Here is a 26,746-nt window from a genome sequence, read left to right as displayed (position 1 = left end):
TCTAAGATTGACCTACGCGGTGCGTACAATCTAATCCGAATAAGAGAGGGGGATGAATGGAAGACTGCCTTTAATACCCACTCAGGGCATTATGAATATTTGGTGATGCCTTTTGGGCTCTGTAATGCCCCGGCAGTCTTCCAGGATTTCATGAATGATGTGCTCAGGGAATATTTGGATAGATTCTTAGTTGTATACTTAGATGACATCCTAATCTTCTCCCATTCCCTGGAGGAACATCGGAAGCATGTACGCTTAGTCCTCCAGAAACTCAGAGACCACCGGCTTGGGGCGAAGCTGGAGAAGTGCGAATTTGAAGTTCAGCAAATCGCATTTCTAGGATATATTATCTCCCCAGAAGGTTTCCAAATGGAGGGTTCCAAGGTACAGGCAGTCCTGGATTGGGTGCAGCCCACTAGTTTGAAGGCGCTTCAGCGTTTCCTGGGCTTTGCGAATTTTTATAGACGATTTATCGCTGGATTTTCGTCTATAGTGGCGCCCTTGGTGGCACTCACTAAGAAAGGGGCGGATGTTGCTCACTGATCTTGTGAGGCTAAAGCGGCTTTTGCTCGTCTCAAAAGGGCATTTGTTTCGGCCAAGGTGCTGCGACACCCAGATCCAGAGCGTCCTTTTGTGGTGGAGGTGGATGCCTCTGAGATGGGTATTGGGGCAGTGCTTTCTCAGATGGGAGTGTCTGATAATCGCCTTCATCCCTGTGCTTACTTTTCCCGTAAATTTTCACCTGCCGAGATGAATTATGACGTGGGTAACCGGGAATTGTTGGCTATTAAGGATGCACTCGAGGAGTGGAGACACTGGCTTGAGGGGGCTAAGTTTGTGGTCTCAATTCTCACTGACCATAAGAATCTGGCATATTTAGAGTCAGCGAAGCGTCTCAATGCCAGGCAGGCACGATGGGCTTTGTTTTTTGCTCGCTTTAATTTTTTGATAACATATCGCCCTGGGTCAAAAAACATCAAGGCTGATGCGCTCTCGCGGAGTTTTGCTCCAATCCAGGAGACCACCGAGGAGCCGTTGCCCATTGTTTCCCCATCATGTATTAAAGTGGGCATTACCCAGGACCTCTTATCATTAGTCCTTAGAGCACAGGAGCAGGCTCCTCCAGACCTTCCGGTAGGTCTTTTGTTTGTGCCTCCTAGGTTAAGACAGCGAGTGTTCCTGGAATTCCATGCCAAGAAGTCGGCAGGTCACCCGGGTATTGCCAGAACTCGGGAGTTGCTATCTAGGGCGGTGTGGTGGCCCTCGGTGGCTAAGGATGTGGATCAGTGGGTTCGGGCATGTGACATCTGTGCCCGAAATAAGACTCCTAGAGGGGTTCCTGTTGGCCCATTACATCCACTCTCTATCCCATCTAAGCCATGGACCCACATTTCAATGGATTTTGTGGTGGACTTGGCCAAATCCTCGGGGATGACAGCCATTTGGGTTGTCGTTGACAGGTTTTCGAAGATGGCGCACTTCGTTCCACTGGTTGGGCTGCCATCGGCCAGACGCCTGTCTGAATTATTTATGCTGCATGTGTGCGTCTCCACGGGTTGCCACTTGATGTGGTCTCTGACCGCGGATCCCAGTTTGTGGCCAAATTCTGGAGGGCATTTTGTTCCGATCTCCAGATTTCTGTCAGCTTGTCGTCAGGCTACCATCCGCAGTCTAATGGGCAGACTGAAAGGGTGAACCAGTCCTTGGAGCAGTTCCTCAGGTGTTATGTCTCCAAGTGTCAGACTGACTGGGTTGCTCATCTGTCCATGGCGGAGTTTGCCTATAACAACGCGGCTCACTCTGCTACAGGGACCTCTCCCTTCCTTTGTGTGTATGGGCATCATCCTAAGGCCAATTCTTTTGACCCCCTGGACTCCACGCCTGGTGGTTCCTCTGTGGTTTCGGTCCTTAGAGGTATTTGGCGGAAAGTGAAGAAAGCCCTTGTGTCTGTGTCATTAGTGACCAAAAGGGTTTTTGATGAGCGGAAAAGACCCTGCAGCTTCAAATTAGGAGACTTCGTCTGGTTGTCTACCAAGAATTTGAAGTTGAGACAGCCATCTCATAAGTTAGGCCCCCGGTTCATCGGCCCTTATAAGATCACCAGGGTTATCAATCCGGTGGCATTTCAGTTAGATCTGCCCCGTTCTTTGGGTATCAATAAAACATTTCATTGTTCCCTTTTAAAATGGGCGATTAGTAATCCTTCTTCCAGTGGAAGACCTTCCCCTCTTCTGATACGTGGCCAGAGGGAGTTTGTTGTTGAAAGGATTCTTGACTCCAAGGTGGTTCAGGGTCGCCTGTCATTTTTGGTGCACTGGAAGGGGTATGGCCCGTAGGAGCGGTCGTGGGTGCGCAGTTGTGATCTTCATGCCCCCAGACTGATACGCTCTTTCTTCTCGCAGTTCCCCGATAAACCCGGTGGTAGGGGTTATTTGACCCCTCGTCAGAGGGGGGTACTGTTAGGGTCTCCTGCCCTGTGCTGCCACGTCGTCATGGCAACCGGGAGACAAGTGCTAGCGGAGTAACCTGAGCGCAGCTGATACTCCGGTTCGGGTCTTTTGCTGTGCAGTGGTTATAGGCTCTGTGCACGGCAGGGGATCCGGTGCTGGCTTTTGTGCTCACAGTCTGTGAGGTCTGAGTGGGGCGTGGACAGCACCTGCTTTATAAGGCCTCTTCTCAGGGTAAGCAGATGCTGCTGAATCTTTGTTGGTTAGTCAGTTCATGAAAGTTAGCCAGTACTGTGTAGCTTTGTATTTGTTTGTTGCTTACTGCAAATAGGCCTGGGGATTTGGTATTACACTCTGCCAATCCAGACCTAGCAGTAAGACTGGAGTCAGTCGTTTAGCTTGCTGGGGTTCTGTTACTACTCTGTGAACTTAGCAAGTTTGCGGCTGTATTCTAAGACTTGCCTGTCTAATCCTTTCTCACTGTGCTAGGTGTCAGTTTAGTGGCAGTAAGCTGAACCTGTGCACTGCAAGTGAGAATTAGGATTGTGGAGACTCTCCTTGTGTCTATCATTCCATCTCTGACCAAGGAGTTTACTGCCACACCCGTTGGTAACCCTTTAGGGTTTTGCTGTTGCCCTTAGCATCAGCATTTCGGGTTCTCTACGTATTAAAACACAACATCTTGCTTTTCCCATCTGAGCAGTTCTAATACAAGGGAGATACCCAGTTCCTTAGCCTCTGGGCTTCTCTGTTCACTTTGTGTGTATTTTGTTACCCTATCACCTTCTGTGTACGTTATGTCATATTCCCCAGTCTGTCTGTGAATCCATTTGTTTTGCATAACAGTTCAAACACCAGTACATTCCTGCAGGCACTGGAGTGCATAACAGTTCTGACACCAGTACTTTCCTGCAGGCACTGGTGTGCATAACAATAGGAGTCTGCTTCAGGGCTACTAAACGATCTTATATTCCCAGCTGTCTGTGCACGTGGGATCCATATACAAGACTGACCGTCCCCGCCATACAATATATATCCCCTTTCCAGCTGTTTCCTTACTTCATGTAATTTTTTTCTATTGTTTAATTTTAAGAAATTAAACTTTGTTAATAATTATAAATTTTATTACCTTATTTGCAAAAGTACAAAGTACAGACATGAAATGAAACCAAACTGAACATAAAACATTCCAATAGTCACCGTAGAGTACAGTACACAATATGTCATTATAAAGCACGGGTCAGCAATGCACTGTCACAGACAGAGCGCCAACTATAAGAATGTAACTAACGTCTATTAGATAGGACAGTGGTTCTCAAACTGTGGGGCGTCTCGGGGCACTTGCAGGGGTGCCTTCGGTTGGTGATCCAGGACCAATTCAAATTATTGACATAATTTAATATTTCTTTCTACATTTCTAAATAAGAAACTTTTGGTGAAAAAAAATCTGATTCAAAAACGTTTGGGAACGACTGAAAGGTGTAACATATTCACACATCACATTAATTACAGCACGGAAGTGTAAGCAGCCATTATAGGATTATATAGAATGCAGCTGATCGATAGATGAAGCACCTCAGTGGTGTCACTGGCTCCTAGTGACTGGATAGGTTGCACTGTCAGTGATGTCACTGGTTCCTAGTGACTAGATAGGCCGCACTGTCAGTGATGTCACTGGTTCCTAGTGACTGGATAGGACCTATACTCATAGATGTTCTATCAGCCACCAAATGGCAGCATCTGCAATGTATAACGGTGTACTTCTTATACTATATGTATGGGGTTCTTAAATATCATATGCCAACAACATATTACTCAGAACTGACCACTGAGGGAATCATGAGAAACAAATAACGTGAAACAGGAGATGACCATAATCAACCTTCCTATGCAACAATCAAGTGGAAAAACTTGATATTTAAGGTAACAGATTGAAAGGTGTAGCAGCTGTAGGGGATACATGTTCATGGATAGTTACTGTGCTAGTTCCTGGCTCTGGGCAGTTGGTGGATACAGTCACTGTGCAAGTTCCTGGCTCTGGGCAGTTGGTGGATACAGTTACTGTGCTAGTTCCTGGCTCTGGGCAGTTGGTGGATACAGTTACTGTGCTAGTTCCTGGCTCTGGGCAGTTGGTGGATACAGTTACTGTGCTAGTTCCTGGCTCTGGGCAGTTGGTGGATACAGTTACTGTGCTAGATCCTGGCTCTGGACAGGTGGTGGATACAGTCACTGTGCTAGTTCCTGGTTCTGGGCAGTTGGTGGATACAGTCACTGTGCTAGATCCTGGCTCTGGACAGGTGGTGGATACAGTCACTGTGCAAGTTCCTGGCTCTGGGCAGTTGGTGGATACAGTTACTGTGCTAGTTCCTGGCTCTGGGCAGTTGGTGGATACAGTTACTGTGCTAGTTCCTGGTTCTGGGCAGTTGGTGGATAGTTACTGTGCTAGTTCCTGGCTCTGGGCAGTTGGTGGATACAGTCACTGTGCTAGTTCCTGGCTCTGGGCAGTTGGTGGATACAGTCACTGTGCTAGTTCCTGGCTCTGGGCAGTTGGTGGATACAGTTACTGTGCTAGTTCCTGGCTCTGGGCAGTTGGTGGATAGTCACTGTGCTAGTTCCTGGCTCTGGGCAGTTGGTGGATAGTTACTGTGCTAATTCCTGGCTCTGGGCAGTTGGTGGATAGTCACTGTGCTAGTTCCTGGCTCTGGGCAGTTGGTGGATAGTCACTGTGCTAGTTCCTGGCTCTGAGCAGTTGGTGGATACAGTTACTGTGCTAGTTCCTGGTTCTGGGCAGTTGGATACAGTTACTGTGCTAGTTCCTGGTTCTGGGCAGTTGGTGGATACAGTCACTGTGCTAGTTCCTGGCTCTGGGCAGTTGGTGGATACTGTTACTGTGCTAGTTCCTGGCTCTGGGCAGTTGGTGGATACAGTCACTGTGCTAGTTCCTGGTTCTGGGCAGTTGGTGGATAGTCACTGTGCTAGTTCCTGGTTCTGGGCAGTTAGATACAGTTACTGTGCTAGTTCCTGGCTCTGGGCAGTTGGTGAATAGTTACTGTGCTAGTTCCTGGCTCTGGACAGTTGGTGGATAGTTACTGTGCTAGTTCCTGGCTCTGGACAGTTGGTGGTTACAGTTACTGTGCTAGTTCCTGGCTCTGGACAGTTGGTGGATACAGTTACTGTGCTAGTTCCTGGCTCTGGGCAGTTGGTGGATACAGTCACTGTGCTAGTTCCTGGCTCTGGGCAGGTGGTGGATACAGTTACTGTGCTAGTTCCTGGCTCTGGACAGTTGGTGGATAGTTACTGTGCTAGTTCGTGGCTCTGGGCAGTTGGTGGATAGTTACTGTGCTAGTTCCTGGCTCTGGGCAGTTGGTGGATAGTTACTGTGCTAGTTCCTGGCTCTGGGCAGGTGGTGGATACAGTTACTGTGCTAGTTCCTGGCTCTGGACAGTTGGTGGACACAGTCAGTGCTAGTTCCTGGCTCTGGGCAGTTGGTAGATAGTTACTGTGCTAGTTCCTGGCTCTGGGCAGTTGGTAGTTACTGTGCTAGTTCCTGGCTCTGGGCAGTTGGTGGATACAGTTACTGTGCTAGTTCCTGGCTCTGGGCAGTTGGTGGATAGTTACTGTGCTAGTTCCTGGTTCTGGACAGTTGGTGGATACAGTTACTGTGCTAGTTCCTGGCTCTGGGCAGTTGGTGGATACAGTTACTGTGCTAGTTCCTGGCTCTGGGCAGGTGGTGAATAGTTACTGTGCTAGTTCCTGGCTCTGGGCAGTTGGTGGATACAGTCACTGTGCTAGTTCCTGGCTCTGGGCAGTTGGTGGATACAGTTACTGTGCTACTTCCTGGCTCTGGGCAGTTGGTGGATACAGTCACTGTTCTAGTTCCTGGCTCTGGGCAGTTGGTAGATACAGTTACTGTGCTAGTTCCTGGCTCTGGGCAGTTGGTGGATACAGTCACTGTGCTAGTTCCTGGGTCTGGGCAGGTGGTGGATACAGTCACTGTGCTAGTTCCTGGCTCTGGACAGTTGGTGGACAGTTACTGTGCTAGTTCCTGGCTCTGGGCAGTTGGTGGATAGTCATTGTGCTAGTTCCTGCCTCTGGGCAGTTGGTGGATAGTTACTGTGCTAGTTCCTGGCTCTGGGCAGTTGGTGGATACAGGAACTGTGCTAGTTCCTGGCTCTGGGCAGTTGGTGGATACAGTTACTGTGCTAGTTCCTGGCTCTGGGCAGTTGGTAGATACAGTTACTATGCTAGTTCCTGGCTCTGGACAATTGGTGGATACAGTTACTGTGCTAGTTCCTGGCTCTGGACAGGTGGTGGATACAGTCACTGTGCTAGTTCCTGGCTCTGGGCAGTTGGTGGATACAGTCACTGTGCTAGTTCCTGGCTCTGGGCAGTTGGTGGATACAGTTCCTGGCTCTGGGCAGTAGGTGGATACAGTCACTGTGCTAGTTCCTGGCTCTGGGCAGTTGGTGGATACAGTCACTGTGCTAGTTCCTGGCTCTGGGCAGTTGGTGGATAGTTACTGTGCTAGTTCCTGGCTCTGGTCAGTTGGTAGATACAGGAACTGAGCTAGTTCCTTTCTCTGCGCAGTTTTTGGATATAATTCAGTGATGACTAACCTTGACACTCCAGCTGTTGAACTACACATCCCAGCATGCCCTGCATCAGTTTTAGCATGGCCAAATAAAAAACTGTAGCAGGGCATGCTGGATATGTAGTTCAACAACAGCTGGAGTGTCAAGGTTAGCAATCACTAATATAATTATTGTGTAAGTTCATGGCGGACCTGAATCTGAGTCATACTATTGAATATTTTCATAATTTGCATTAATACCACCAACAGTTATTATTTAGGATATTGCTACAACCCTGTTTCATGTGTACCAGCACATAGAAATTAGTTTTATCCTGGGAGTTTCCTGATATGTAATAAAAGTTAATGTTGTGTAAGACATTTGCCATATGGAAGACAAGAGAATTGCTATGACATTTACAAAGATGCAATTTATATGTAAAATATTTCCCACATTGAGAGAATTTAAATGGCTTTTCATTTGTGCAACATAACTGGTATTCAACACAAATGGATTTCTATGTAAAATCTCTCCCACACACTGAATGTTGAAATGTCTCTCATGTGTGCTTTTTCAAATGCCTAGAAAGTAGTGATTTCTGTCTAAAACATTTCTCACATTCTGGACATGAAAATGGCTTCTCACCTGTGTGACGTCTCTGATGTACAACAGCAGCTGATTTACGTGTAAAACATTTCCCACAATCAGAACATGGAAATGGCTTCTCGCCAACATGGCTTCTTTGATGTTCAACAACAGCTGAATTCTGTGTAAAACATTTCCCACACTCAGAACATGAAAATGGCTTCTCACCTGTGTGGCTTCTCTGATGAGTAACAAGTTTTGATTTTTGTACAAAACATTTCCCACACTCAGAACATGTATATGGTTTCTCACCTGTGTGATTTCTCTGATGTGAAACAAGTTCTGATTTCCGTGTAAAATATTTTCCACATTCAGAACATGAAAATGGCTTCTCACCACTGTGATTTCTCTGATGTACAACAAGAACGGATTTATTTCTGAAACATTTCCCACACTCAGAACATGGAAATGGTTTCTCGCCTGTGTGAATTCTTTGATGTTCAACAAGACATGTTTTACTTATAAAACATTTCTTACATTCAGAACATGGAAATGGCTTCTCGCCTCTGTGACTTCTCTGATGGTCAACAAGACTTTTTTTCCATGAAAAACATTTCCCACACTCAGCACATGGAAATGGTTTCTCACCTGTGTGACTTCTCTGATGGTCAACAAGACTTTTTTTCCATGAAAAACATTTCCCACACTCAGCACATGGAAATGGTTTCTCACCTGTGTGACTTCTCTGATGGTCAAAAAGACTTTTTTTCCATGAAAAACATTTCCCACACTCAAAACATAAAAATGGCTTCTCACCCGTGTGACTTCTCTGATGTACATTAAGACCTGATTTAGTTGTAAAATATTTCCCACACTTAGAACACAGATAAGGCCTCTCACCTGTGTGACTTCTCTGATGTCGAACAAGTTCTGATTTAGATGTAAAACATTTCCCACACTCAGAACATGTATATGGTTTCTCACCTGTGTGATATCTCTGATGCATAACAAGTTGAGATTTGGATGTAAAACATTTCCCACACTCAGAACATGTATATGGTTTCTCACCTGTGTGATTTCTCTGATGTATAACAAGTTGAGATTTAACTGAAAAACATTTGTCACACTCGGAACACTGAAATGGTTTCTCACCTGTGTGAGTTTTCTGATGTATAACAAGTTGCAAATTAAGTGAAAAACATTTGCCACACTCAGAACACGGAAATGGCTTCTGACCTGTGTGAGTTGTCTGATGTGTAACAAGATGCGACTTTGTTGAAAAACATTTGCTACACTCAGAGCATGGAAATGGTTTCTCACCTGTGTGAATTCTCAGATGTCTAACAAGTCGTGATTTGAGTGAAAATTTTTTCCCACACTCAGAGCATGGAAATGGCTTCTCACCGGTGTGACTTCTCTGATGTCTGAAAAGACTTGATTGGAGTGAAAAGCATTTCCCACACTCAGAGCATGAGAACGGTTTCTCACCTGTGTGACTACTCTGATGTGTAGCAAGACATGATTTACTTGTAAAACATTTGTCACACACTAAACACGTGAAAGGTTTCTCACCTGTGTGAGTTCTCTGATGTGTAACAAGATATGATTTATCTGTAAAACATTTCCCACACTCATAGCATGGAAATGGCCGCTCACCTGTGTGACTAATCTGATGTCTAATAAAATGTGACTTATATTTGAAACATTTCCCACACTCAGAACAGGAAAAGGCTGCAGTAGCTGAATTATCAGGAGAACTTTTACGACGAGATTCTATATGTATGTTTAGGGTAATGGGGATTTCCCCTGTGGAATCTCGTACAATGTTATCTTCTATTTTAAAATCTGGAGATGAATTGAGATGTCCCTCTGAGGTGTTCCTGCTTCTGCGTCCATCTGCTGGGGATAAAATAAATCTATTATGATAGACATCAGTCTTTATATTGAGGAACAAATTATCGTACTGCTACAGAGTTCAGTTTTGCAAACTACGGAGACCTCATTACAAAGATAAAAAACGGATTTATAATCTTACACAGATTACCAAGAACATTACATGGACCCAAATCACAGTCACCTGCAGACTGTGCGGCCATATTGGACGACATTTAAAGTGATATTAGTTAAACTATATTTTCCAGACATCTTAGTTGCCTATCCAGCATTGTAGGAAATAAAGACTCATAAGTCAGTGACACTTTCCTCTATTCCAAGGTCCACCCAGACCTGGAGCATTGGATGTTGGACCATCCTGGACTATATTGGTAGCATGTCAATATGTTTAGCGAAAGAAAACAGGGAAGCAGCCTTGGGATGTCCATCTGGTCAACCTTAGATAGCATTGCTCAGTGGCAAGAGTCATGTTACAAATAAGGGCTGAAGCATCAGTGTGGGTAGTGGCTGAGAGAACAAGGGGAGCACAGTAGCCGCAGAGCAAATCAGAACACACGGATTTTGGCACAAAGTGGAGGAGGCATCAGGACAGAGGAGGAGAATGGAGCAGGTGGCAACAGCAGAATTTGGAAGAAAGCCCATGGGCAGGAAACACATCAGAAGATGAGGAACATCGGTACTGCTCACAGAGATTGGAGTCAGGTTGCTGTGCAATGGCGGCTGTGCGATTACAGTTCTGCATAAAGATGGAGTTTTTGTGGAGTGTTGACATGGAGCATTTGTGAACTTGGCTTAAGGACCTTAGTGCAATTCTGGATGAGCACTTAGATAGATGAAGGATAAGGTGTCTCCCCCCCATCCCCCCTTAGGGGAGGCCCATTCAATTTTTCTACATCGATTACAGAAATGGGACTGGTGAATCCAAGGCGTCTGCGTCAACCTGAGACCAAATGTTCATCCAGTGTACTTTCTCTAAGATTGACCTGGTGTTACTTTCTTGATGCCTAATCCGTACAATTTCTGTGGTAGAGTCTCGATCCACTCCCCTCTGCTTTTGGCACTTTAATTTTCCTAGCGAGGTGGGGTGGAGGGAGGGGTCCGTTTGGAGATTCCATTCATTCTGGCTGACACAGATTGGGCTGGCTTCCAAATATCTCATTGCGTAGGATGTGATCTTTTCCGGATAATCCAATAGGAGTCTCAGTCCTTTTGGTTTGGAAATTTTCGAGGCATTAAAAATGTGGCTCAGATCAGGATTTAACGTAGACATAAGGAGGTGGAATTGAAACAATGATGCCGTAGACTGTCGGGAAATACGCTGTTAGTCGCCTTGCATCGGGGGGGAGGGTTTCTCACAAGGAGTGGACTTACTCTTCGACAAATCCAAGTGCATGACCATTATATCCAGGAGGATAGTGTTAGTAGATTCTTAGCATATATGGCTAGGGCTGATTCTTCCCCGCCCACTATTCAGATTGCTGAATGCAAACAGGATTGTGTACTACACCCCTTGAATGTGGGAGCTATTGTATAAGAGTGCTTCAACATTCTCCGTCTGAGTTAGGGCCAGATTCTGATTTGGGAATAGAGAAATTCGCTTTGCACCTGGACAAACCATGCTGTAAACACATTTATAGTTTTTGTGTGCAAGGTAAATACTAGTGATGAGCGGATTCGGTTTTACTCGGTTCTCAAAAACGAATCTTATTGGCTATCCAAAACACGTGACATCAGTGAGCCAATAAGATTCAGTTTTGAGAACCGAGTAAAACCGAATCCGCTCATCACTAGTAAATACTGGCTGCTTTTGCATGTAGCCCACAAATGCTGGAGACTTTTATTTTTACACTGCAACTTGTATAGCAGTTTGGACACACCTATATCTCTCTGCACGTCACATCTTCCCCACCTGCAGCGCAGCATGGTGTTACCAAGGCGTACAGTTACTTGCTTCTTTTTACCTTATTCCCAAATCAGAACCAGAGTCTCCTTTCAGGATAGAATTCCCTCCCAACCCTGAGTGAGATAAGGAGGAGGTATCTGTACTCCCCCTTCTATTGAGGAGATGGAGGATACCAAGGCACGTCTGAGATTCTTTGCTCCTTGATAGTTGGTGACCTTGTTGCTTCATCATACGCCCTGTCCCTCCCTCCTTCTATGGTAGGTCCTGTGTTGATCAAACTTGGCATTGATCTGGGTTCCTATCGCCCAATCGCTATCTACTGATGTTAAGATTCTAGCTTTATGTTTGAATAAAGTTATTCTTAAAATAATTCACCTTGACCAAACTGGCTTTATGTCCAGGAAGTGGACTGCCATCAACCTCCCAACTTATGATTCACTTACAGGGCCATCTTAATAGCACTGTAGGACCTGGGCATGGCAATGCACTGGGGCCCCCACACAACCACTAATGGGAACCAATAAAACCAAAATCGTAACATGCCCCTCCTGTGGTCCAGAGCAGTCTTCCATACAGTGAATGGTTGTCACCTCTCTGAATGCATGGACCACCACCAACCCCTGCTCAGAGGACTCTAGAATTGTGGGGCCCTTGGCAGCTGCCCAGTGTGCCTATACATTAAGAAGGCCTTGCGCACATATAGAGTCAGGGAATTTGAGTCTGTTGAGTGGTCTTACCTATGGGCGGTTCTCTCCAGATCTGGGGTGGGTGATGGGTTTGTTGGTTGGCTCCACCTTCTTTACTTGTGCCAATCTGCTAGGATTTGTGTCAGTAGTTTTTGTTATTTTTGGCTGGGTAGGAGCACAAGGCTGTGCTGCCCACGGTCTCCCTCTCTATTCGCCACTGGCATAAAGCTGTTGGTGCTATTATAGCTCCTTCCGCGATCCATAAGCGGATAACGGGCAGCAAGAAGAAAGCATTATATGCTGTTTTTGTCGAACATGGGTCAATCATTACCTTCCCTGTTGGCGATTGAGGATTCTATGGCCCTCTCCTAGGGGCAAAACTCTATTTGGATGAATCTTCTTTTTCCTATCCTCCCTAGTTTCCACCAGCCTACTTCGTATGACTTTTTCCTGCACTGGTGTACACAATTTAAGTATTGGGTGTCCACATTTCCCATACAGCCAACGATTATGTAGACCTTAATGTACAGCCTCAACTCAATCACCGTAAAACTTGAATCTCGGTGAAAGCTCCCCTCTTTTGGTTACAGGCCAGGAAAACCTACTGAAAATGGTCACTGAACTTGAGCTATTGTCCTTCAGCCTTCTCCAATTTACCTCCCTCAGTCCCTTATCTCCTCTATTGAGTGGTACATGTCATCATTTGTTTGAGGGTATAGATGTGCCCACATTGCCTATAAAACTATGTGTTGGTCCTGATGGGGAGGTAGGCTTGGCACTCCCGGATATAAGGCTTTACTATCAAGGCAGCCCAGCTTGGTGACTGGGTGTCTCCACCAGAGCATGGGGACTCTCCTTGGGCTTTGCTTGTACAGAGTGGCCTGTGGTTAACACCCCTTCAGTTTTTACTTGCCTGGACCTCACCGTACTGCTACAGTCTACACAAGATTCAAGCAAATACAACTCTTTGTACCACAGAGTGCTCCGATGCACCTGAGCAAGCTGGGACAAAGTTTCCACTTCCTGTCCTAAATGCCGAGACAGTGACGCAGAGTTTTGTCATTTGTTCCTGCCCCTAAGTTTCTGCATTTTGGTCCCAGATCATGCACTGTGTGGTTAGGACTGGGATTAGAATTCCTCTACAATACGATGGGACATATTTGGTTTACACTCTGCAGATTCACTGAACCATTATCTAACCTGTTGGTGCTTGCCAGATTATGCATTGCAAGTTCCCTCGTTTCCTATTTGGCTGGCTTTGTAGACTCTAGATTCTCATGTATGATTTATGTACACCAAGAGTAAGTGCCCTCTTAAGTTTGAGCAGGTTTGATCTTTTATGTAAGTATAACAATTTCTCAGAGAGAGAGAGAGAGAGAGACAGACAGTGTTTATACTAGAGATGAGCGGGTTCGGTTCCTCTGAATCCGAACCCGCCCGAACTTCAGTTTTTTTTACACGGGGCCGAGCGACTCGGATCTTCCCGCCTTGCTCGGTTAACCCGAGCGCGCCCGAACGTCATCATCCCGCTGTCGGATTCTCGTGAGGCTCGGATTCTATCGCGAGACTCGGATTCTATATAAGGAGCCGTGCGTCGCCGCTATTTTCACACGTGCATTGAGATTCATAGGGAGAGGACGTGGCTGGCGTCCTCTCCGTTTATAGAGAAGAGAGTGAGACAGTAGAGAGAGACAGTAGTAATTTTGGGGAGCATTAGGAGGAGTACTACTACTTGCTGAAGTGATAGATAGTGTGACTGTATTATCTGACTTGTGGGGGAGACACTGACAGTGGGGAGCAGTTAGAGTCTGAGAGCAGGACTCAGGAGTACATATAACGTACAGTGCACACTTTTGCTGCCAGAGTGCCACACTGCCATTGTGACCACACTGACCACCAGTATAATATATATTGTGATTGTCTGCTTAGGAGTACTACTTGCAAGTTGCTGATAGTGTGACCAGTGACCTGACCACCAGTTTAATAATCACCACCAGTTTAATTTATATATATATATATATATATATATATATATATATATATATAAAATTGTATATAATATATATATAATATTGTATAACACCTACCCGTGGTTTTTTTTTTTCTTTCTTCTTTATACATACTACTATAGTAGCTTACTGTAGCAGTCTGCGGTGCTGCTGAGCTGACAGTGTCCAGCAGGTCCGTCATCAGTCATTACATAATAAATATATATACCTGTCCGGCTGCAGTACTAGTGATATTATATATACATATATATTGATTTCATCTCATTATCATCCAGTCTATATTAGCAGCAGACACAGTACGGTAGTCCACGGCTGTAGCTACCTGTGTCGGCAGTCGCTCGTCCATCCATAATTGTATACCACCTACCCGTGGTTTTTTTTCTCTATCGTCCTAGTGGATGCTGGGGTTCCTGAAAGGACCATGGGGAATAGCGGCTCCGCAGGAGACAGGGCACAAAAAGTAAAGCTTTATGATCAGGTGGTGTGTACTGGCTCCTCCCCCTATGACCCTCCTCCAAGCCTCAGTTAGGTTTTTGTGCCCGTCCGAGAAGGGTGCAATCTAGGTGGCTCTCCTAAAGAGCTGCTTAGAAAAGTTTAGCTTAGGTTTTTTTATTTTACAGTGAGTCCTGCTGGCAACAGGATCACTGCATCGAGGGACTTAGGGGAGAAGAAGTGAACTCACCTGCGTGCAGGATGGATTGGCTTCTTTGGCTACTGGACATTAGCTCCAGAGGGACGATCACAGGTACAGCCTGGATGGTCACCGGAGCCTCGCCGCCGGCCCCCTTGCAGATGCTGAAAAGAGAAGAAGGTCCAGAATCGGCGGCAGAAGACTCCTCAGTCTTCTTAAGGTAGCGCACAGCACTGCAGCTGTGCGCCATTGCTCTCAGCACACTTCACACGGCAGTCACTGAGGGTGCAGGGCGCTGGGGGGGGGCGCCCTGGGAAGCAATGTAAACCTATTTTTTGGCATAAAATACCTCACATATAGCCTCCGGGGGCTATATGGAGATATTTAACCCCTGCCAGAATCCGTTGAAGAGCGGGAGACGAGCCCGCCGAAAAAGGGGCGGGGCCTATCTCCTCAGCACACAGCGCCATTTTCCTCACACAGCTCCGCTGGTCAGGAAGGCTCCCAGGCTCTCCCCTGCACTGCACTACAGAAACAGGGTAAAACAAGAGAGGGGGGGCAAAATTGTGGCAAAATTATATATATTAAAGCAGCTATATAGGGAGCACTTATTATAAGGCTATCCCTGTCATATATAGCGCTTTTGATGTGTGCTGGCAAACTCTCCCTCTGTCTCCCCAAAGGGCTAGTGGGGTCCTGTCTTCTTTAAGAGCATTCCCTGTGTGTCTGCTGTGTGTCGGTACGTGTGTGTCGACATGTATGAGGACGATATTGGTGTGGAGGCGGAGCAATTGCCAAATATGTAGATGTCACCCCCTAGGGAGTCGACACCAGAATGGATGGCTTTATTTATGGAATTACGGGATAGTGTCAACACGCTGAAACAGTCGTTTGACGACATGAGACGGCCGGACAATCAATCAGCACCTGTCCAGGCGCCTCAAACACCGTCAGGGGCTGTAAAACGCCCGTTACCTCAGTCGGTCGACACGGACCCAGACACAGGCACTGATTCCAGTGGCGACGGTGACGAATCAACTGTATTTTCCAGTAGGGCCACACGTTATATGATTTTGGCAATGAAGGAGGCGTTACATATTGCTGATACTACAAGTACCACAAAACAGGGTATTATGTGGGGTGTGAAAAAACTACCTATAGTTTTTCCTGAATCAGATGAATTAAATGAGGTGTGTGATGAAGCGTGGGTTGCCCCCGATAAAAAACTGCTAATTTCAAAGAAGTTATTGGCTTTATACCCTTTCCCGCCAGAGGTTAGGGCGCGCTGGGAAACACCTCCTAGGGTGGACAAGGCGCTCACACGCTTATCAAAACAAGTGGCGTTACCCTCTCCTGAGACGGCCGCACTTAAAGATCCAGCAGATAGGAGGATGGAAAATATCCAAAAAAGTATATACACACATACAGGTGTTATACTACGACCAGCTATAGCGACAGCCTGGTTGTGCAGTGCTGGGGTAGCTTGGTCAGAGTCCCTGATTGAAAATATTGATACCCTGGATAGGGACAATGTTTTACTGTCTTTAGAGCAGATAAAGGATGCGTTTCTTTATATGCGTGATGCACAGAGGGATATTTGCACACTGGCATCATGGGTAAGTGCTATGTCCATTTCGGCCAGAAGAAGTTTATGGACGCGACAGTGGTCAGGTGATGCGGACTCAAAACGGCATATGGAAGTTTTGCCGTATAAAGGGGAGGAGTTATTTGGTGTTGGTCTATCGGATTTGGTGGCCACGGCTACAGCCGGGAAATCCACCTTTTTACCTCAAGTCACTCCTCAACAGAAAAAGACACCGACTTTTCAGCCGCAGCCCTTTCGTTCCTTTAAAAACAAGAGAGCAAAGGGCTATTCATATCTGCCACGAGGCAGAGGAAAGGGGAAGAGACTGCAACAGGCAGCTCCTTCCCAGGAACAGAAGCCCTCCCCCGCTTCTACAAAAGCATCAGCATGACGCTGGGGCTTCTCAAGCGGACTCGGGGGCGGTCGTCTCAAGAATTTCAGCGCGCAGTGGGCTCACTCGCATGTGGATCCCTGGATCCTGCAGATAATATCTCAGGGTTACAGGTTGGAACTAGAGACGTCTCCACCTCGCCGTTTCCTGAAGTCTGCTTTACCAACGTCCCCCTCCGACAGGGTGACGGTCTTGGAAGCCATTCACAAGCTGTACTCTCAGCAGGTGATAGTCAAGGTACCCCTTTTACAACAAGGAAAGGGGTATTATTCCACTCTATTTGTGGTACCGAAGCCGGATGGCTCGGTAAGACCTATTCTAAATCTGAAATCCTTGAACCTGTACATAAAAAAGTTCAAGTTCAAGATGGAGTCACTCAGAGCGGTGATAGCGAACCTGGAAGAAGGGGACTTTATGGTATCCTTGGACATCAAGGATGCGTATCTCCACGTTCCAATTTACCCCTCACACCAGGGGTACCTCAGGTTCGTCGTACAGAACTGTCACTATCAGTTTCAGACGCTGCCGTTTGGATTGTCCACGGCACCTCGGGTCTTTACCAAGGTAATGGCCGAGATGATGATTCTTCTTCGAAGAAAAGGCGTATTAATTATCCCATACTTGGACGATCTCCTAATAAGGGCAAAGTCCAGAGAACAGCTAGAGATGGGACTAGCACTGTCTCAAGAAGTGCTAAAGCAGCACGGGTGGATTCTGAATATTCCAAAATCCCAGTTAATTCCGACAACACGTCTGCTGTTCCTAGGGATGATTCTGGACACGGTTCAGAAAAAGGTTTTTCTCCCGGAGGAAAAAGCCAAGGAGTTATCCGAACTTGTCAGGAACCTCCTAAAACCAGGAAAGGTGTCTGTACATCAATGCACAAGAGTCCTGGGAAAAATGGTGGCTTCTTACGAAGCAATTCCATTCGGCAGATTCCACGCAAGAGTTTTCCAGAGGGATCTGCTGGACAAATGGTCAGGGTCGCATCTTCAGATGCACCAGCGGATAACCCTGTCTCCAAGGACAAGGGTATCTCTTCTGTGGTGGTTGCAGAGTGCTCATCTATTGGAGGGCCGCAGATTCGGCATACAGGATTGGATCCTGGTGACCACGGACGCCAGCCTGAGAGGCTGGGGAGCAGTCACACAAGGAAGAAACTTCCAGGGCGTGTGGTCGAGCCGGGAAACGTCTCTTCACATAAACATTCTGGAACTAAGAGCAATCTACAATGCTCTAAGCCAGGCAGAACCTCTGTTTCAAGGAAAACCGGTGTTGATCCAGTCGGACAACATCACGGCAGTCGCCCATGTAAACAGACAGGGCGGCACAAGAAGCAGGAGTGCAATGGCAGAAGCTGCAAGGATTCTTCGCTGGGCGGAGAATCATGTGATAGCACTGTCAGCAGTGTTCATCCCGGGAGTGGACAACTGGGAAGCAGACTTCCTCAGCAGACACGACCTTCACCCGGGAGAGTGGGGACTTCATCCAGAAGTTTTCCACATGCTTGTAACCCGTTGGGAAAGACCAATGGTGGACATGATGGCGTCTCGCCTCAACAAAAAACTGGACAGGTATTGCGCCAGGTCAAGAGATCCGCAGGCAATAGCTGTGGACGCGCTGGTAACGCCTTGGGTGTACCAGTCGGTGTATTTGTTTCCTCCTCTGCCTCTCATACCAAAAGTATTGAGAATTATACGGCAAAGAGGCGTAAGAACGATACTAGTGGCTCCGGATTGGCCAAGAACGACTTGGTATCCGGAACTTCAAGAGATGATCACGGAGTATCCGTGGCCTCTACCTCTGAGAAGGGACCTGCTTCAGCAAGGTCCCTGTCTGTTTCAAGACTTACCGCGGCTGCGTTTGACGGCATGGCGGTTGAACGCCGGATCCTAAAGGGAAAAGGCATTCCGGAAGAAGTCATTCCTACCTTGATTAAAGCAAGGAAGGAAGTAACCGCGCAACATTATCACCGCATTTGGTGAAAATATGTTGCGTGGTGCGAGGATCGGAGTGCTCCGTCGGAGGAATTTCAACTGGGTCGATTGCTACATTTCCTGCAATCAGGATTGTCTATGGGTCTCAAATTGGGATCTATTAAGGTTCAAATTTCGGCCCTGTCGATTTTCTTCCAGAAAGAATTGGCTTCAGTTCCTGAAGTCCAGACCTTTGTTAAGGGAGTACTGCATATACAGCCCCCTGTGGTGCCTCCAGTGGCACCGTGGGATCTCAATGTTGTTTTGGATTTTCTTAAATCTCATTGGTTTGAACCACTAAAAAATGTGGATTTGAAATATCTCACATGGAAAGTGACCATGTTACTAGCCCTGGCTTCGGCCAGGAGAGTGTCAGAACTGGCAGCTTTATCTTACAAAAGCCCATATCTGATTTTCCTTTCGGACAGGGCAGAACTGCGGACTCGTCCGCATTTTCTCCCTAAGGTGGTGTCAGCATTTCACCTGAACCAGCCTATTGTAGTGCCTGCGGCTACAAGCGACTTGGAGGACTCCAAGTTGTTGGACGTTGTCAGAGCTTTAAAAATATAAATTTCAAGGACAGCTGGAGTCAGGAAATCTGACTCACTGTTTATACTATATGCTCCCAACAAGTTGGGCGCTCCTGCGTCTAAGCAGACTATTGCTCGCTGGATTTGTAGTACGATTCAGCTTGCACATTCTGTGGCAGGCCTGCCACAGCCAAAATCGGTAAATGCCCACTCCACAAGGAAGGTGGGTTCATCTTGGGCGGCTGCCCGAGGGGTCTCGGCATTACAACTCTGCCGAGCGGCTACGTGGTCGGGGGAGAACACGTTTGTAAAATTCTACAAATTTGATACCCTGGCTAAGGAGGACCTGGAGTTCTCTCATTCGGTGCTGCAGAGTCATCCGCACTCTCCCGCCCGTTTGGGAGCTTTGGTATAATCCCCATGGTCCTTTCAGGAACCCCAGCATCCACTAGGACGATAGAGAAAATAAGAATTTACTTACCGATAATTCTATTTCTCGGAGTCCGTAGTGGATGCTGGGGGCCCATCCCAAGTGCGGATTATCTGCAATAATTGTACATAGTTATTGTTACCTAAATCGGGTTATTGTTGTAGGGAGCCATCTTTCAGAGGCTCCTCTGTTATCATACTGTTAACTGGGTTTAGATCACAGGTTGTACGGTGTGATTGGTGTGGCTGGTATGAGTCTTACCCGGGATTCAAAATCCTTCCTTATTGTGTACGCTCGTCCGGGCACAGTATCCTAACTGAGGCTTGGAGGAGGGTCATAGGGGGAGGAGCCAGTACACACCACCTGATCATAAAGCTTTACTTTTTGTGCCCTGTCTTCTGCGGAGCCGCTATTCCCCATGGTCCTTTCAGGAACCCCAGCATCCACTACGGACTCCGAGAAATAGAATTATCGGTAAGTAAATTCTTATTTTTTTCTTTCTTCTTTATACATACTACTATAGTAGCTTACTGTAGCAGTCTGCGGTGCTGCTGAGCTGACAGTGTCCAGCAGGTCCGTCATCAGTCATTACATAATAAATATATATACCTGTCCGGCTGCAGTACTAGTGATATTATATATACATATATATTGATTTCATCTCATTATCATCCAGTCTATATTAGCAGCAGACACAGTACGGTAGTCCACGGCTGTAGCTACCTCTGTGTTGGCAGTCGCTCGTCCATCCATAAGTATACTAGTATCCATCCATCTCCATTGTTTACCTGAGGTGCCTTTTAGTTGTGCCTATTAAAATATGGAGAACAAAAATGTTGAGGTTCCAAAATTAGGGAAAGATCAAGATCCACTTCCACCTCGTGCTGAAGCTGCTGCCACTAGTCATGGCCGAGACGATGAAATGCCAGCAACGTCGTCTGCCAAGGCCGATGCCCAATGTAATAGTACAGAGCATGTAAAATCCAAAACACCAAATATCATTAACAAAAGGACTCAAAAATCTAAAAGAAAATTGTCGGAGAAGCGTAAACTTGTCAATATGCCATTTACCACACGGAGTGGCAAGGAACGGCTGAGGCCCTGGCCTATGTTCATGGCTAGTGGTTCAGCTTCACATGAGGATGGAAGCACTCAGCCTCTCGCTAGAAAAATGAAAAGACTCAAGCTGGCAAAAGCAGTAGCACCGCAAAGAACTGTGCGTTCTTCGAAATCCCAAATCCACAAGGAGAGTCCAATTGTGTCGGTTGCGATGCCTGACCTTCCCAACACTGGACGTGAAGAGCATGCGCCTTCCACCATTTGCACGCCCCCTGCAAGTGCTGGAAGGAGCACCCGCAGTCCAGTTCCTGATAGTCAGATTGAAGATGTCAGTGTTGAAGTACACCAGGATGAGGAGGATATGGGTGTTGCTGGCGCTGGGGAGGAAATTGACCAGGAGGATTCTGATGGTGAGGTGGTTTGTTTAAGTCAGGCACCCGGGGAGACACCTGTTGTCCGTGGGAGGAATATGGCTATTGACATGCCTGGTGAAAATACCAAAAAAATCAGCTCTTCGGTGTGGAAGTATTTCAACAGAAATGCGGACAACAGGTGTCAAGCCGTGTGTTGCCTTTGTCCAGCTGTAATAAGTAGGGGTAAGGACGTTAACCACCTCGGAACATCCTCCCTTATACGTCACCTGCAGCGCATTCATAATAAGTCAGTGACAAGTTCAAAAACTTTGGGTGACAGCGGAAGCAGTCCACTGACCAGTAAATCCCTTCCTCTTGTAACCAAGCTCACGCAAACCACCCCACCAACTCCCTCAGTGTCAATTTCCTCCTTCCCCAGGAATGCCAATAGTCCTGCAGGCCATGTCACTGGCAATTCTGACGATTCCTCTCCTGCCTGGGATTCCTCCGATGCATCCTTGCGTGTAACGCCTACTGCTGCTGTTGTTGCTGCTGGGAGTCGATGGTCATCCCAGAGGGGAAGTCGTAAGACCACTTTTACTACTTCCACCAAGCAATTGACTGTCCAACAGTCCTTTGCGAGGAAGATGAAATATCACAGCAGTCATCCTGCTGCAAAGCGGATAACTGAGGCCTTGGCATCCTGGGTGGTGAGAAATGTGGTTCCGGTATCCATCATTACTGCAGAGCCAACTAGAGACTTGTTGGAGGTACTGTGTCCCCGGTACCAAATACCATCTAGGTTCCATTTCTCTAGGCAGGCGATACCGAAAATGTACACAGACCTCAGAAAAAGAGTCACCAGTGTCCTAAAAAATGCAGCTGTACCCAATGTCCACTTAACCACGGACATGTGGACAAGTGGAGCAGGGCAGGGTCAGGACTATATGACTGTGACAGCCCACTGGGTAGATGTATGGACTCCCGCCGCAAGAACAGCAGCGGCGGCACCAGTAGCAGCATCTCGCAAACGCCAACTCTTTCCTAGGCAGGCTACGCTTTGTATCACCGGTTTCCAGAATACGCACACAGCTGAAAACCTCTTACGGCAACTGAGGAAGATCATCGCGGAATGGCTTACCCCAATTGGACTCTCCTGTGGATTTGTGGCATCGGACAACGCCAGCAATATTGTGTGTGCATTAAATCTGGGCAATTTCCAGCACGTCCCATGTTTTGCACATACCTTGAATTTGGTGGTGCAGAATTATTTAAAAAACGACAGGGGCGTGCAAGAGATGCTGTCGGTGGCCAGAAGAATAGCGGGACACTTTCGGCGTACAGGCACCACGTACAGAAGACTGGAGCACCACCAAAAACGCCTGAACCTGCCCTGCCATCATCTGAAGCAAGAAGTGGTAACGAGGTGGAATTCGACCCTCTATATGCTTCAGAGGTTGGAGGAGCAGCAAAAGGCCATTCAAGCCTATACAATTGAGCACGATATAGGAGGTGGAATGCACCTGTCTCAAGCGCAGTGGAGAATGATTTCAACGTTGTGCAAGGTTCTGCTGCCCTTTGAACTTGCCACACGTGAAGTCAGTTCAGACACTGCCAGCCTGAGTCAGGTCATTCCCCTCATAAGGCTTTTGCAGAAGAAGCTGGAGGCATTGAAGGAGGAGCTAAGACAGAGCGATTCCGCTAGGCATGTGGGACTTGTGGATGGAGCCCTTAATTCGCTTAACAAGGATTCACGGGTGGTCAATCTGTTGAAATCATTGCACTACATTTTGGCCCCCGTGCTCGATCCTAGATTTAAAACCTACCTTGGATCTCTCTTTCCGGCACACACAAGTCTGCTGGGGTTCAAAGACCTGCTGGTGAGAAAATTGTCAAGTCAAGCGGAACGCGACCTGTCAACATCTCCTCCTTCACATTCTCCCGCAACTGGGGGTGCGAGGAAAAGGCTCAGAATTCCGAGCCCACCCGCTGGCGGTGATGCAGGGCAGTCTGGAGCGACTGCTGATGCTGACATCTGGTCCGGACTGAAGGACCTGCCAACGATTACGGACATGTCGTCTACTGGCACTGCATATGATTCTCTCCCCATTGAAAGAATGGTGGAGGATTATATGAGTGACCGCATCCAAGTAGGCGCGTCAGACAGTCCGTACTTATACTGGCAGGAAAAAGGGGCAATTTGGAGGCCCTTGCACAAACTGGCTTTATTCTACCTAAGTTGCCCTCCCACAAGTGTGTACTCCGAAAGAGTGTTTAGTGCCGCCGCTCACCTTGTCAGCAATCGGCGTACAAGGTTACTTCCAGAAAATGTGGAGAAGATGATGTTCATTAAAATGAATTATAATCAATTCCTCCGTGGAGACATTGACCAGCAGCAATTGCCTCCACAAAGTACACAGGGAGCTGAAATGGTGGATTCCAGTGGGGACGAATTGATAATCTGTGAGGAGGGGGATGTACACGGTGATATATCGGAGGATGATGATGAGGTGGACATCTTGCCTATGTAGAGCCAGTTTGTGCAAGGAGAGATTAATTGCTTCTTTTTTGGTGGGGGTCCAAACCAACCCGTCATTTCAGTCACAGTTGTGTGGCAGACCCTGTCACCGAAATGATGGGTTGGTTAAAGTGCGCATGTCCTGTTTATACAACATAAGGGTGGGTGGGAGGGCCCAAGGACAATTCCATCTTGCACCTCTTTTTTCTTTCATTTTTCTTTGCGTCATGTGCTGTTTGGGGAGTGTTTTTTGGAAGGGCCATCCTGCGTGACACTGCAGTGCCACTCCTAGTTGGGCCAGGTGTTTGTGTCGGCCACTAGGGTCGCTTAGCTTACTCACACAGCTACCTCATTGCGCCTCTTTTTTTCTTCTTTGCATCATGTGCTGTTTGGGGAGTGTTTTTTGGAAGGGCCATCCTGCGTGACACTGCAGTGCCACTCCTAGATGGGCCAGGTGTTTGTGTCGGCCACTAGGGTCGCTTAGCTTACTCACACAGCTACCTCATTGCGCCTCTTTTTGTCTTCTTTGCATCATGTGCTGTTTGGGGAGTGTTTTTTGGAAGGGCCATCCTGCGTGACACTGCAGTGCCACTCCTAGATGGGCCAGGCGTTTGTGTCGGCCACTAGGGTCGCTTAGCTTACTCACACAGCTACCTCATTGCGCCTCTTTTTTTCTTTGCGTCATGTGCTGTTTGGGGAGTGTTTTTTGGAAGGGCCATCCTGCGTGACACTGCAGTGCCACTCCTAGATGGGCCAGGTGTTTGTGACGGCCACTAGGGTCGCTTAGCTTACTCACACAGCTACCTCATTGCGCCTCTTTTTTTCTTTGCGTCATGTGCTGTTTGGGGAGTGTTTTTTGGAAGGGCCATCCTGCGTGACACTGCAGTGCCACTCCTAGATGGGCCAGGTGTTTGTGTCGGCTACTAGGGTCGCTTAGCTTACTCACACAGCTACCTCATTGCGCCTCTTTTTTTCTTTGCGTCATGTGTTGTTTGGGGAGTGTTTTTTGGAAGGGCCATCCTGCGTGACACTGCAGTGCCACTCCTAGATGGGCCAGGTGTTTGTGACGGCCACTAGGGTCGCTTAGCTTACTCACACAACTACCTCATTGCGCCTCTTTTTTTCTTTGCGTCATGTGCTGTTTGGGGAGTGTTTTTTGGAAGGGCCATCCTGCGTGACACTGCAGTGCCACTCCTAGATGGGCCAGGTGTTTGTGTCGGCTACTAGGGTCGCTTAGCTTACTCACACAGCTACCTCATTGCGCCTCTTTTTTTCTTTGCGTCATGTGTTGTTTGGGGAGTGTTTTTTGGAAGGGCCATCCTGTGTGACACTGCAGTGCCACTCCTAGATGGGCCAGGTGTTTGTGACGGCCACTAGGGTCGCTTAGCTTACTCACACAGCTACCTCATTGCGCCTCTTTTTTTCTTTGCGTCATGTGCTGTTTGGGGAGTGTTTTTTGGAAGGGCCATCCTGCGTGACACTGCAGTGCCACTCCTAGATGGGCCAGGTGTTTGTGTCGGCCACTAGGGTTGCTTAGCTTAGTCATCCAGCGACCTTGGTGCAAATTTTAGGACTAAAAATAATATCGTGAGGTGTGAGGTATTCAGAATAGACTGAAAATTTGTGGAAATTATGGTTTTTGAGGTTAATAATACTTTGAGATCAAAATGACCCCCAAATTCTATGATTTAAGCTGTTTTTTTTGTGTTTTTTGAAAAAAACACCCGAATCCAAAACACACCCGAATCCGACAAAAAAAATTCGGTGAGGTTTTGCCAAAACGCGGTCGAACCCAAACACGGCCGCGGAACCGAACCCAAAACCAAAACACAAAACCCGAAAAATTTCAAGTGCACATCTCTAGTTTATACCATCTTAGCAATAAGCTACTTAAAGACCAAGAAAAAAAGAATGTGTTATAGAAAAACAGCCCTAGTAACAATGCAAAAAAAAGGAGAGTTATGGTAGACTTACTTTTGTTAACGGTCTTTTTTCGAGGTCCATAGGGGCATCCAAACAGTTAAGCTTTTAAGTATCCAAAGATGCTCTGGTCCTTCCCTCCTATACCCCCACCCACAACTCAGGCTCCTCAGTTTTGTTAACAATCCCAAGGCAGTAGCAGGACAGGAGAGAAGGAAGACATGGTACACACAAGAACAGACTCTCATGGACAGGAGAAAGGAAATGGTGACCAAGAAAAGAGACCCATAGAAGCTAGGGGTGTCAGGGTGGGTGGCCTGTGGACCCTATGGACCTCAAAGAAAGAGTTAACAAAAGTAAGTCTACCATAACTCTTCTTTTCTTCTTCGGGTTCCATAGGTTCCACAGGGAGACAATGGGGATGTCCCAAAGCAGTTGTTCAAGGGAGGGGACGCTCCTAAGTGGATAGGAGAATCTGGCATCCAAATTAAGCATCCTGGGAAGTGAAGGTATCAAAGGCATAGAATCTGAGAAAAGTGCGGAGAGCAGACCATGTGACCGCCTTGCACAATTGTTCAGTGGACGCACCGTGGCGTGCTGCCCATGAAGGACCCACAAAGTGAGCAGAATGAAGAGACTGTAGCAGATACGGGAAGATCAGCCTGCATGTATGCCTGTGAGATAGTCATGCAAAGCCATCTTGTGGAAGCCATAGAGGACAAAGAGGAAATTCGGTTTCCTGATGGCACTGGTACGATCCACATAAATCCAGAGAGCACAGACCACATCGAGGGAGGCCTCCCCAGATGAGAGCTCCGGGGAGAAGAAGGCCAGTACCACAATTTCCTTGTTAGGGTGGAAACGGGACACTACTTTGGTGAGGTACAAGGCCGAGTTCGAAGAACAGCCCTGTCCTGATGAAAAATCAGACGAGAGAGCGACAGGAGAGTACCCCCAAATCTGGCTCCCTTTGGGCAGATGCAATAGCCAGAAGGAAGAGTATTTGCAGTTAGCCCCTTGCGATCCATGAAATCCAGAGGTTCAAACGGAGGCTCCTGAAGCGCTTGGAGAACCACTGACAAATCCCATGGAGCCACTGGGGGGACAAAGGGAGGTTGAACACGAAGGACGGAGTCTGAGATCCAAAACAGCTTGAAGGAAGGCAAGGGTTTGTGAAACTCTAAAAACCAGAGGGTTTTTAGAGACAGCAGGTCTGGGCATAGAGGAAGTGGAAAGGGAACGTCTATGGAGACTCTGTA

General features: G+C 47.2%; 2 protein-coding genes across 4 annotated transcripts in view; one reads left to right on the top strand and one right to left on the bottom strand.

The window, feature by feature from the left end:
* The window catches only part of LOC135057023 (zinc finger protein 271-like), a 215,022-nt gene that overhangs the window by 70,350 nt on the left and 117,926 nt on the right, over positions 1 to 26,746 (top strand). The window lies entirely within an intron of this gene.
* Positions 3,580 to 26,746, bottom strand: part of LOC135056966 (oocyte zinc finger protein XlCOF6-like) — a 73,154-nt gene continuing 49,987 nt past the window's right edge. For 2 of the 3 annotated variants that reach the window (XM_063962768.1, XM_063962766.1), the window contains one exon: positions 3,580 to 9,502. In XM_063962768.1, the coding sequence (XP_063818838.1) occupies positions 7,578 to 9,502 (1,925 nt within the window). In that variant the 3' untranslated portion in view covers positions 3,580 to 7,577. The remainder of the gene's footprint in view (positions 9,503 to 26,746) is intronic. The other variant, XM_063962767.1, reaches the window with a different exon arrangement.

Source organism: Pseudophryne corroboree, chromosome 3 (genome assembly GCF_028390025.1).
Source record: "Pseudophryne corroboree isolate aPseCor3 chromosome 3, aPseCor3.hap2, whole genome shotgun sequence".
In the NCBI taxonomy this organism is placed as follows: Eukaryota; Metazoa; Chordata; class Amphibia; order Anura; family Myobatrachidae; genus Pseudophryne; species Pseudophryne corroboree.
This window is presented reverse-complemented; position numbering and strand designations above follow the sequence as displayed.